Below are 13,812 nucleotides of genomic sequence, written 5' to 3'. Positions count from 1 at the left end.
TTAACAATATTGAGTGAGAGAAGTGAGACAGCCCAATCCTTCCTAGGGGGATTTGGGTGGGTTCTCCCTCAGAGAAAACCTTTAAGCAGCAGGGCCTAAAAGTGCACAGCACCAATTTAGTATGAAATGGCTAAAAACAATCTACAGGGTTTGAATGCATTATTCCTTCCAGCATTTTCGAAGTGTGCCAGTCAAGCCTTGCCCTTGGCAGGATAACCTTGACTAAACAACTATATAGATAACATATAAGTAAAATAATCTAGCTATTCAATGTCACATGGTACATTCTTTTTCTAATGAACATAGCATATTTCTTCACTTCAGTTCTCAACCATAATTCATAACCAATTTTCTACTTGGAAGGTGCAGGCAGGGAGATTCAAAGGTAATTCAAATCTACCACATCAGCCTCACCTTGAAAACTCCACTAGCTCCATTTTCGAGCCTTCACCAACTTCAATATTAACAAAATCATCTTCAAAGCCATTGTGACCAGCACCCCTGCCTGTATGACTAATAAAATCGCCAGCTCTGGTTATTTTTGACACACCTGTGCTTTGAAAACCATCGCCCTAGCGAAGAAAAGATGTAAAGAAAGAGACAAGGAATTAAACTTTCTCCATCGATGCACCCAAGGTCTGCAATGACAATCTGACATCATGAGGGCAGCCCCAACCCTGTTACAAGTTAAAAATGGGCTAAAGATGCATCTCTTTAAAGAACACCACATGAAGGCAAGTCACACCCTGCTTTAAGGTTCAGAAAGTGTCTACCCCTCTTTGACCCTTCACAGTGCTCTGCTGTCTTTTGGCAAGCTTGGTGCTCACCGGCTTAATAGACTAATATTACAAGCTTTGACAGCTATGTTACCACGTAATTAAATTAGGATTAAAAGATAAAAACGAGTTACACACCAGTTGCTCATTTTTTGGGCCCCAGACAGAAGCGGTGATATCATAGAAGGTAATAGTTGGTCTGTGGAGTAAGATACATAAAATATGCAGTGTTCTGTGCCTTGCTGCTGAAAGAGGTGTCGACAGATTAATGCCTTACGTGGAGCCTCAGGGCAGGGTTACTAAAGTGATGGCTGTTTGTCAGTGTGCATCCAGGAGAAGAACATCCAGACTGAACACATTGCCTGGGTCAAAAGGGAAGACTGCTGTGTTAAAGGAACAGCTTTTCAGGTTTGGTAATATAGTAATGACAACCTTCGTCTTAATCACTGACTGGTCTATACTCCTCCTCAGTGACATGCCGACATCCAGGACCATCCTCTATCTTCTTTGCATCACCCACTACTACTCAAATCTTCAGTCAGATAATATTCTTGATTTCTAATGGCATTGAGTCTCTTCAGTCAATCTGCTTTCTAGGCTCCTCCTTGCTTTTCAAAAACAAAAGCCTATTGACAAATCTAATTGACTTCTCCATAGGCCACTCCTCCTCTGTCTCTGCTGTAAAGTTACCCTATTCTACTTTATAAAATCATTATTTGCCTTTTAGGCAAATGTTATTAGAACTGTGCATAAATATATGGCCTTCAGGAAAAAGATTCTAGATTCTCATATTAAATATATTTAATTGCCCACGTATGCTTTATGCTAGCCACTTTGCATCACAGACCTACTTGCGCCTTATTTGGCAGTAGCACCAGTTTCTTGATATGGACAGTGCATAGATGAAGACAACACAAACATACGGATAAATGCACAAACCTATGGATTTTTTCATATGCTGTCACAGCTATATTCCAATTGTGTGATGTAACAGAAGGTAGTGATGTCAACGACCACTCGCTGCAACTCTTATTGAACATTATAATATACAATTTGTTGAGCCCTCACCTAGGAATTGTACAACATATTTAGGAGACATCCATTTATATCTGCCTTAGCCATAATTTTATTATGTGGGACTATGTAATTCTGTCTGGGCCTCAAACTCTGCTGTGTAGGATCATATTTGCACTGTGCCTAACTCTGCCTAGTCCTCTCCAACATGCAGAATTTTTTTACACACTCTGACTGCAGCTGCAAGGGACTCTTCTATATAGGATCAGGACAAAACACACACACATACATCATACAGGATACTCTACTGTACCCATCTCTGTCTTGGCCTTTCTCTGTAAAGCAGGATATTAGGCCTACACAATACATTTTATCTGCTGGGGCACAGCCACGTATAGCATATTCTACAATCTGAGCCTATCTTTACCTTAACCTCCATTTATATCATACAGCATATTCCTTGCAAACAATGCATCCATCCCTCGGCTTTAATGAGACCGGAAATTAAAGCCGCGAGGACCTTATAGCACATCTAAAGTTATTTACATTTTTTCATCATTGAAATATGGAATTTATGAATGAGGATTTGATGAATTTATATAGCATAATATATTTCAGGAAGGGTCTATAGGTGCTGCAGACTTTAAATTGATATATAAAATAAGCCTTTACTAAGCCCCTCGAAGGGTGTGTCCTCAAAGGTTGCACGGACTTCAGGAAGGCGGTTATTTCAGAACACCAGTAACAGGGGAATAGGAAAAGGGAATATCTTTTACAATCTGAAACCAGTGGTAAGCCCAGAGCAGAAAGAAAGCGGTGCAAACACTTCTGAACAGTAGAGTAGTACACTTTGTATGGGCATGAGACATATGAAGACGCTATGCCCACTTGGCTATTAAATATCAGGCAGAGCACTTGAAACACAAACACCAGCGGAATTTATTTTGAACGTCCCTTTGGGAACAATACTAAAACCAAAAGGACTGGTGTTCATTTTGATGCTAAAAAGCCAAATCTGGACTTCCTTCCCAGACTGGAGCTGTACTCAGTGGCATGTATGTTTTTTCTAACATTATGTTTTGCAGTATAAAGGGCAGCAGAACGATTTAATGTAATGTGTTGAACTACATTAAATTGTTTTCCTAACGAAAGCAGTAAAAAAGATCCAAATTCCTTCTCATTTCTAGGGTGATGTTGCCTTTCATCCTTTTGAGGATAAACGTAGTAAAAACATTTTTTTTTAAACCAAAAAGTAAAAAATAAAACATTGCAACTTCTTCGTCTGTTGCCTCATATCCAAACGCTTACACACCCACACCAAAATATCTTCCTCTCCCCTTTCTAATTAACCTGACTTTTCTGCTGGAATTTGTGCCGCTCTTTTAACCCCTCCGCTGCCAGGACTTTTCCCCCTCAGGTGCCAGGCCTTCTTTTTGGCTATTTGGAGCAGTTCACGCTTAGGCCCCATAACTTTTTGTCCACATAAGCTACCCAAGCCAAACTTGCGTCCTTTTTTCCCAACATCCTAGGGATTCTAGAGGTAGCCAGAGCTTGTGGGTTCCCCTGAAGAAGACCAAGAAATTTGCCAAAATACAGCAACATTTATGTTTTTTTGAAAAAATAGGGAAGAAAGGGCTGCAGAAGAAGGCTTGTGTTTTTTTCCCTGAAAAAGGCATCAACAAAGGGCTTGCGGTGCTAAAATCACCAGCTTCCCAGCTTTCAGGAATAGGCAGACGTGAATCAGAATAGGCCTAAAAATAATTTGCCCCTCTGGGGAGCAGCCCAGAGGGGCCATAACATTATTTAAAGGCAGATAAGTTGCTGAATTTGAAGAAGGTAAGAAAATGGCAGGCAGAGATTTTGCAGCATCCACTCCCAATCAGCATTCCAGTGACACTTTCTTTGTGCAAATGTGTAAAATCATATTAAATATCAAATGGAAAGTCAATAAATTTCTTCTGCAGGTCAGGGTATAGGCGAGAAATGCACACCCCTGCACACAGCCAGAAGAAATCATAGCTTTAACTGTTTCATTTGCCTAGTCCTTGTTATTCTTTGAGCTGATAGAAGATTATTCCTTTCAGTCTTCAATACACTGAAACCATATTGTTTTTGTTTTATAAGCCAGAGAAATTCTTCAAATGTGTATAAATTACTCCACTTTTAAAGAAAACAAGATGCCATTTGAGATGCTGCATTAAAGTTCCTTAATGAAAAGAGTAGTTTTGCAGGATTTCATAGCATGGGATTCCCTAGATTTGGATTACTCGCGATACCTTACAGAAACTTTTTTGCACATTGTGTTCGGCAACCAGTGCCTGGGAACTGCAGAATCTGAATATGTAATTTCCCTGCAAACATAAAACTGACCAGTAACAGACACATTCATAGCCACACAAGATAAGGAAGTGAAGGTGGTAACAAAATAGAACAGAGGAGGCAAGTTCCCTAAGAGGAATGTACCTACAGCGTACATGGCCTCGGTCACATCAACAGAAAAGTAGTAGTGTAAAAGCACATTTCACTTCTCTGGACCACAACCATCTGTATCAAACTTCACTCAGATTTAGCATCCTCTTGAAAATTTGGAGGTTATTTAGCCTCTTCTTGCTCTTCAGAAGCAACAGCCTGCAGTTAGGTTTTTATTTGGTCCGGGTAGATCATGCAAAAAAGCATTTGACACAATTAATTTTTTGACAGCGTCCACGACTTATTTTGCCATGGCATTTAATCAACTTGCCAGGAAATCTTCTTTGTCTGACAGAGGAGAGGTACCTAATAGTAGCACGAGATATATGTGGTACACAATTAAGAGATGGAGAAGTGATTATGGTACTGAGAAACATAATAAGTACCACCAGTGTGGATACTTCCTCGTTAGTTAAGAATATCCAATACTTTGAGTAGGAGTTGGACCAAAACTGGAAGGGGTGAATTGTGGGTCGTGCTATAGAACTTCCTTCAGTGGTGCACCACAAAGCTCCTGACAAGGGTAAGGTAACAGGATGTATTCAAGTTCTGCTTACTTTCTCAATCGGAATGCTTGCATCAATTCAAATTAGATATTACCAAAAGTTGAGGCACTCCATTCAACTGTTGAAAACATTCAGGAGCTATTCTTCTAAAACCAGAGGCAAGGCTTTGCTGGGCCTGATATAAGTACAGATTTGGGTTTCTTGCCCTCTTAGTACAGACTTTGCATAGGAAATTGGGTCCCCTTCCCCTTTAAGATTGTGTGGTATCCTGGGTCAGTGGTCTAGTGGTGCCTCGGAACCTGGGTGCAGCTGGAGTAAGACTCGAGCCTAGTTGATGGGTGGAGTGTTTATAATGCAATAAATCTATAATTCTCAACAGATTTGTTTAAGCAATTTATTTGGCATATGCCAATCTTTAAAATGGTGACCAGGATAGGGCTGTGTAAATTTTTTGTATTCTTTGCAAAAATAAGATATTGATTTGTTTTTTCTTGGGTGATTCTCTACACATTTACCTGATCCACTTAGTCGTTATGCAAAGTGATTCGGTGTAAGTGATTTCTAGTATACATTTCTTCCAACTGATCATTTTGCTTGAGTGGGTACCGCACTTCTCTTGCCTATGATGGGATTCTCATCTGCAAAGTTAAAATGCCATCAGAATCGTACACTCACCCAGTATATTCTCGTGCCTCATGAGCACTGTTTGATAGATCTCTGTCTCTCGGAACCAGCTGGCCTCTTCTGTAGTGAAAAACACCTTCACGGCTACTTTCTCTCCGCGCCACCGCCCCATCCACACTTCCCCATAGCGCCCTTTTCCAATCTGCTTCACCATCTGAATCTGCTTTGCTATCGTCCTTTGTACCTACAAAACGACAGACAAAATAAAGATTATAATATTGTCCAGCAGCATCTCAAAGCCCAATTGGTGATGTTTTAATAATACCTTGCTTTTTCATATGGCACCCTATACCGCACTTCTGCCATTTCTAAGCCCTATAAATAAGAGGTGTTATTACACTACTTAATGGTACTCAATTCCACAACCTTAAAAGGGAGCTTTGAATCTGCCTTGACGCAACTGAAATTAGCAAAGCACCACTTATCTCAAGGTGGGCGTGGTTCAATCTGAGCCATCCTACCCACTTCATTAACAGGTTAGATGTGGAAATCAAAGTATCTTTGTGTAAATAATACCGTTCCTGGTTTTTCTAAGACAATTTCTTCTATTTTAGCTACAGGAATATTATTTAAATATGTTGCTTAATAAGCACGCAGAACAAAATCTAGCTATGTTACCAAAGTCTCTTGGGCATCATTAATCATTAGGTCACATGAAATAATTCCAAGGTATATTCTGAAATAAACCAAAGCACACACTGTGCAACGTGAAAAGTGAAAAAATATCTTCTTTTTTTTTTGCTTTCCGAACTCTTGCTGGGTTTTTAAGACCTTGGAAAGACCAGCTAGGAAGATTCACTTTCTCAATATATTTAACAACCAAGAGGTGAATCACTTGTTCAACGTGTACACGTGTTCTCTTATGCGGAAAAAGAAAATGACCAGTATTCATTTAAACATTTTTTTCAGCCTTGTCCTATTCTCAAATGCCTGGACCTTTTCCCACTAAGTGGCAGATTAAAAGGTACTCGTTGGTATTTTCCAAAACAATTAATCCAGCAAGTCTAGTCAGCATCTCTGAAGGACAGCCAGGCCCTAAACAACTTTGCTGTCCACTACCACCCTCGGTCTCTAGGTTCCTCATTTTAGTCAGTAAGCAGAAGTAATGCACTGGCTTTAGATGAATTGGTAAAGGTGACTGGAAGATGGTAACTAAAGAGGACCCAAGGAGCTAATATTGCTAAAGCAGAAATCAAATCATTTTCATACCCGGTCCTGTTTTGTTATTACCTTATATTAATGTTTTTATTTGCAAAAACAGAGTTACTGGTCTACAATCTTATGTGTTTTTATAAAATATTGCAGTCCTTCCCAGATGTTCTGAGCAGGCTGTGTAGTGCCAAAATGCCAAAACAATGAGAAGCACAACCACGAGAGATACAAGTAGTGCTTACATGCATCTCCATCCCGTCATTCCCGGGAATTATGGTGCCATTGTGGAGCCTTATGGGACAATCTATCAGCACGTGGGATCCCTGCTGACGAAATTCTCCTGACCAAGGGTGATATTCTTAAAGAAAGAATCTGGGTTTAGAAGTATCTGTCAGAATTTTTTTTGTAGTTGCTGTACAGAGTGCTACCTCAGCATCAGCTGCAGAGTATTTATTAAGCTTCTTAGAGTAATACATTATAATTCATTTTATTTAGTATATCCAAAATATTCAAATAATATAATTAATTTAGCAATTAGGCTCCTCTCTAAGGTGGTCATTATGAGTTTGGCGCACAGAAAAGGCCATCCACCAAACTCCCGCTGTCAGGTTGCCGCCAGTGTGGCTGCTTTCCTGCGGGCCCCATTAGGAGTTTACCGCTGGGTCAGCGGGCAGAAGAGGTAATGCTGCCAATTGGCCCAGAGGGAAACAGCCTACAACATCGATGCCGGCTCATAACTGAGACAGCTGCAATTCTGCAGTGTGTACGGTGCACCAACACTTGTTGCGCTGGTCACTGGCTACAAAGCAGACAGTGAACAGCGAGAAGGGGCTGGCCATGGGGGCCCCTGCACGGCAGGCCTACTGGGGCCCCCCACATCCCATGCTACCGCCATGTAAAAGCTGGCGGAGAGGGGGAATTAGGACCGCCAGTCCCTCCCGTCAAGGAAATCTGGCAGCGCTGGCGGTCTGACCGTGGCGCAAACGCCATGGTTGCAATGTGGCGGTCAGACCAACGCCGAAGCGGTCGGACCACCGCTTTGGCGGTGGTCAGCATCTCCACCACGAACCTGGTGGTCTGAAGACCACCAGGGTCATAATGAACCCGTAAATTTCAGGAGACTTCCTTTACTTAATCCGACTTCAGGTCAGTTCCTGACCCCAGGTTAACCATGGAGCAGAACTGAGTTCAAGCGAGATTTTCACAAAATGTACTAAAAAAATAAAGAACATTTTTATCTACAACAGCAAATGATCTCAGAAATTGTGCTTTAAAACAAATATATATATGTGTATATATATATATATATATATATATATATATATATATATATATATATGAATAGTCCAGTGCATCTAGTAAGAATTCACAGTACGCCTGTGCTTGTGTAATCTTTTGTACCGTTATGAACATTTTAAAGAACTGTAAATGGGAACTCAATATTCCGACAAAAGCTATATTTTACTGTTCAATCACCAACATAACATGAGCAGCATAAATCATGTGTGGCACTGTTAGTCATATTCAGCGCCATGGAGCAGAATGAATTCAGCTTTCGCCTGTTGGCAAAATGAATGATAGTTATTCTACCAGGAGAGGCGGGGTCTCGCACCCTACCATTTCCGTAAAGGTACTTGTGTATATCACGGCAGGAATGAAACGGCGTGGTGGGCTTGAAAACCCTAGCACAGCAGGTCCCCGTGGTGGATACACCTTCCTTGACATCTAAATGAAGTAAAAGCAGTTTTCCAATTGCCCAGAAGAGGGCACCGCAGCACAACAAAAAGCACAACAGACCATTAGCAGGACTCAGAATCGGAACTAGTGTCCTGTAGTTCATCGCTGCATTGAATCGATATTACGACTAATAATCTGGTTAGAACAATGCAAATTACAAGCGTTTCAAGTTGCACATAAAGGATCTTTTGGGGTGAGGTGGGGTAGGGGTATTTTCTAACGGGATTCAATTTCAGCCTGTTTTCGCCCCTTAAAAGCATTCGCACATCTACCCCCATCAGCATCAGAAGGAACACCTCTGAAATGTCTCCAGTAATTTTGGCACTCCTCTTAGCCACACCTTCATCCATGGAAACGGTGGTAGTGACAGTAACGGTGTGGTAATACGCGGTAACTGTCTGAACTGTCCACGTAAAAGGTCTGACTGGGAAAATCTCGTTGGAGTCTGGGGTCTAAATCTATTGCTACTTAGAGAAAATAAGCACTTGTCTAATATATATTTAAAAAAAAGGTAATTTCAAAACAAACCACCTCCCTACTCACCAATATTAATTAAGACAAACGGATCACTCCTAGTTCACCAGTGTCATGTGGGCAAAGAGTGCTATTCTAAATGTCATAAATCCAGCACAAATGAAGTGCCTGAAAGAGGGACTAAAACTCGTTTGCTTCAAGTTAGGGAAACGTTTAGCCTTCTGGGGGAGCCATTACATTTCCTGTAGCTAAACATTTCGGAGATCTGAACGCCTTTTACAGAAAAAAATAAAACACAAACATTGAAGTAAGAAATTAGGTTAATATGAATACCACCAGCTATGAGGGTTGAAAGTGGGCCGGGTCCTGCCGGTGCAGAACACCAGCAGTTCTAAAAAGCAGGTGCTGAGACAGGAGCATATCGGGCTCTCCATTTTTGCCATCACCCACAGGGTGGAAAAAAATCTTAACTCTGCAGCAGTGCCACTCTTCCCTGCCTTTGATGGAACTTTAAAGAGTCATTGCAGTTCTTTCACAGTGTCATCATTTCAGAACTGAAGCATTTTCAATACTATAAGCAATGAAGCCACTGTTGTTGCCTATTTATCGTATGCAACTAACAACCAAATGACAAAGTTATAAGTCCTGGCTTGTTGTAGGGGTAATGTTACTTATTGTATTCGGTATCTGGATGCAATGACAGAAAGAAGCAGTAAAATACCAGACGTGCAGAGTACTATTTAAGCACAGATATTTAACTACCATGTTTTTTCTAAGCCATGCTCTTAGTTACATCAGCCACGCCCCTTTGAGAGACCCCCCCCCAGTTTTTTTCATCCCAATTAAAGCCCTGCCAGCTAGACATGTAGTACATTGTTAGTCAACCAGCATAAAGTTAAGGTTCAGTGTTTTATTGTGACTCCAGGATAATAGATGGGATAAAGGGCCAGATGTACGAAAGGATTTTACCCATTCTGTGTCTATGGGAAAAAGCTTTCGTACATATGGCCGAAAGTACCCCGTCATACATTATAAAGATTTTCTGAGTCACCAAGGAGTTATGTGCTCATATTGAAGAATGAGGCTGAAGGCCAAACCTCATTACAAAGTCTTAGAAATCCAAGACGACTTGCAATCCTTATAACGTATGCAGGCGGATAGTTTATTGCTTATAATACATGGTCACATCATAACACGTTTTACAAATTACTGTATATATATATATATATAAAAAAATCACCAAAGGTATTCACTGCACTCCACGAAGTTTCAATAGTGCATATTTATTAGAAAATAACAACCACCAACACGTTTCAGTTGAAACGCGTTGGTGGTTGTTATTTTGGAATAAATATGCACTATTGAAACCTCGTGGAGTGCAGTGAATACCTTTGGTGATTTGTATTTTTCGAGACTTGTCCTCTCCGTCACTGGCACCGGAGGTGGAGTGCGCCGCCCAGCAACTTTTAGACTATATATATATATATATATATATATATATACACATATATATATATATATATATATATATATATCCTTGATGTGGTGATCTTTCATTTAAATGAGATAGGGTATCTGCTGTCAACATGAATGTTACAATTATAATCTCTAGTTTAAAATTAAACACACCAACGTTGCAAAAGATAGAATAATAATTTTTGTGAGTCAGGTTTTTTTTTTTTAAATGGTGTGGCATAGAATACACAGAAATATGCAGATAGGCTCTATCTTAACCATAATTACATATGACATGAAAAAACAAGTGTGTTTCCACAATCAACTCCTTTCTGCTTTTCACTGTCCATCTACAAAAACAGAGCAGAAGAAGCAAGACTCGCGTTTCCTTCTAGCTGTTTAAACTGCAGCTTTAACAGTGCCCTCTGACCTGTTTTTCCTTTCAGCTGCTGGCTCTAGGAGTAGGTATTTCGACTCAAAAGTCAACTGTAACAAGTTATTACAGTCGAGCAACTACATCATTATTTCTCTAGAAGAGACTAAAGAGGTCACAAGTCGCCTCTTACAAGGAAATTAGAGACTGCTTTATACAGGAACTACAGACTGAAATATGTTGTAAAGAAAGAATGCCCAAAGAGTCACCTATAGTTTACAAACATTCGAAATCTTAATCCTTTAATGTGTTCTTCATATGCAATACTTGACGACACACTGGTAGTAAGCGCCACCATACAATCACAGTATAATTGCCCCGGGTGTCTTTTTGTCACTGCAAAACAAGGCCACAGGATGCAGTGTTTTCTGCACGCAGGAGCTTTTAATCGAGCAGTTCACGTTTCCTACCAGCAGAGGGAGACCGGAACCGCTGCCCGAGCTCTGCGACTGTTCTATAAGGTCGTTGAGAGACTCCCCGGACGGGATGTAGGTCTCGTCCTGCTCCAGTCCGATGCTGTAGCGCGCGCGGGACTCTTGCCTCTTGTACCTAAAGATGAGAAAAGAACATGGGTCACGAACCAAAAATAGATCACTTTCGGACAAAATGCAGCTTGACGTAGTTTGACTCGCATGCAGGCATCACAAGACAGCCAGCCGTTGCTATAAAGATACATGTTGCAGCGCATTTATTTAAAAAGATCATTTCGTCAAAGCTGTTCGTATGGCATCTAATTTTCCACTGCCTTGCCTGTTTCCGTTTTTATTTAAGATCAGAAGCTACCGCGTATACCACTCCTTGTTACAAAGCGACCACACGATAGCAGCACAAGAAATAACTACACTATTTATGCATGAAGCTGGTAGAAACTAGCAACCAGGTAAGAACCGGCCTTTCAGGCAATATGGCAATTCCAAAACGGCTGATGTGGTAGGTCAATATAAAGGACGTTTTTTGGCTGTTTGTGGGCCAGTGCTACGGTCCGTCGGGACATTTTGTACTCTTGATTTACATGCTATACATACTAAAATTGTCGACATTAAGCACAAATGCATGCGACGTTGTCTTTGCACGTTTAAAATTGCTCTAATTTTCAAACGTGGGCCACTTTTTTTTAGCTATTTTACTCACTAATAGGGCCAATTTAATTTTGGTGCCGGGCGTATTTTTAGTGCCAGTCCAACTGCCAATGACAATGTGGAAACGGAAATAATTAGCCATCTCAGCTCCATGCTAAAGAGATCAGGACAATAATGATCAATTGGTGCACGGGCTATGTATGCAACAGCCATAGACAGGAAACCACCACATGTCCATTCTTGGCAACCCCACCACTTACCCCCACACCTACATTTGTCAATGAAAAACCTACGTAGGTAAGAGAGACCATATGTAAGGTCAGAAAGTCAGACACCCTTTAGAAAAAAAAAGTATTTTGAGGTCCGGCCGCGCTTGCTCAAGTCTCAGAGGCCACAAAAAGTTCCCCATCATTTCGAACCAACAAAGGGCTAGTGTAACGTTGTTCTCATTTCTCAGAGAGTATACCCACAAGGGATAAGCCCACTGACTACTGCACTGTCCCATGAACGTAAGCAATTCCAGTTTTCCCTTCTGCACAACCTATTACATTTTGATGCAAAACGTGAGCCTTACACTGCTGTCTGTGGGAACATGTCTCTTTCTATTCAATATGAAAGGACCCTTTTATTTTAGTTTATTGTTTGAAACAATAATTCGCCTCTGAACCTACACAAACCAACCACCCCAGTCTCCGAGCATTAGTTACCCTACCTCTTGTACCCTGTACTAGTGCATTGTGGCACTTGGTTGGCACTTCTCAAAACCATAACAATAAATATCCAGTGGAGGATAAGCCACTGACTTCCATAAGAAACTTCGTCTCTTTCCTTGCCACTATTTTGTAATCAGTCATTTTCTATTAGGTTGCCTCAGAGTGCTATGAAGGTGCACAGAAGATACAGCAAAAGCATGTTCTTAAACACAGGTGACAAAACAAGAAATCAGTAAATTCTGCTTGATCTGCCAAAATGAAAGAGAAGCTGCAGCAGGGATGGTCTTATTGGCCATTGATTATCTAGGTCAAATAGAAACCACTTCAATTTAAATCCTCAAAATGTTGGTTTGATTTGATTATTTCTCATATTTAGGAACATGTATGACAAAAAGGTTCCACTGACCCTGTTTGAGCCACTCCCTTAACCTAGAGTCCCAGACACAAGGACAGTACACCCGGTTACACGTAATGCGCCTTCCTTAAGGCAGACATGAACTTGTCCCTGCGCCATGAATGCTGGGGCTGGTAGCCCCTCTGTCTTTCACTGTGCAGCATTCCAAGGGCTGAAAGCAACCCCCCTGCAGCTATGTGCAGTAAATGACTACATTTACCTGTGTGTGTGCCTGGGGCTGGAGGATTCCATGGAACCCACTTTCACCACTCTAGAGGGTACTTTCAAAGGGTGCACTGAAGGGGGGGATGGCTTGGAGGATTCCATGGAACCCAATATTCCCTACTCAAGAGGGTATTTTCAGAGGGTGTGCGGACAGTGTGTGCTACCTAAGTGTGGAGCACAATCTGTGTTACTCCTGAAGGCCTCTGTGCTCAGATCCATAATACTGCACGGGTGCAGAGGAAAAGTGTTTCCCTCATTTGCATTGTACCACATCCTCATTCAAATGAGGGAACTTTCTCTCAAGTTAGCACCGGAGTTGTATATGCACTGGTGCTATCTCTATTAGCAGATGAGGCCACACAAGTATCTGCAGCCGTTTCTGAAGTACTACAGTGCCCCAGAAGTGCAAAAAATAGGTACTCACCCAACACAGGGGTGTTGCAATGCAGCCCTTGTGGTTGGAGATTGGAGGTCAGATTTCCTTGACCAAATACCTATAAACCCATGCCTCACTTGACAGCGTAGCTTTCTGCAAGATCTATTGCTACCAATTCTTTAAAGTGCACAGTGTTGATATTTCTTGATCAGCTCATGTTGTTATCTCCTAAGGTGTGCTTTCACTGCAATGTATGAGGAATGATTTTACATTTCAAATGTACTATGACTCATTCCACATCAATTTTCAACTTATAAATGTTATG

General features: G+C 41.1%; 1 protein-coding gene across 4 annotated transcripts in view; it reads right to left on the bottom strand.

Moving 5' to 3' along the window:
• BMPR1B (bone morphogenetic protein receptor type 1B) overlaps window positions 1-13,812 on the bottom strand; it is a 384,328-nt gene that overhangs the window by 18,425 nt on the left and 352,091 nt on the right. For all 4 annotated transcript variants that reach the window (XM_069238141.1, XM_069238156.1, XM_069238148.1 and 1 more), the window contains exons 6-7: window positions 11,111-11,249; window positions 5,441-5,633 (exon numbers count right to left, since the gene is read on the bottom strand). In XM_069238141.1, the coding sequence (XP_069094242.1) occupies window positions 5,441-5,633; window positions 11,111-11,249 (332 nt within the window). The remainder of the gene's footprint in view (window positions 1-5,440; window positions 5,634-11,110; window positions 11,250-13,812) is intronic.

This window comes from Pleurodeles waltl, chromosome 1_2, assembly GCF_031143425.1.
Source record: "Pleurodeles waltl isolate 20211129_DDA chromosome 1_2, aPleWal1.hap1.20221129, whole genome shotgun sequence".
NCBI lineage: Eukaryota > Metazoa > Chordata > Amphibia > Caudata > Salamandridae > Pleurodeles > Pleurodeles waltl.
Note: the sequence above shows the minus strand (reverse complement) of the source record. Positions and strands in the feature narration are given on the sequence as shown.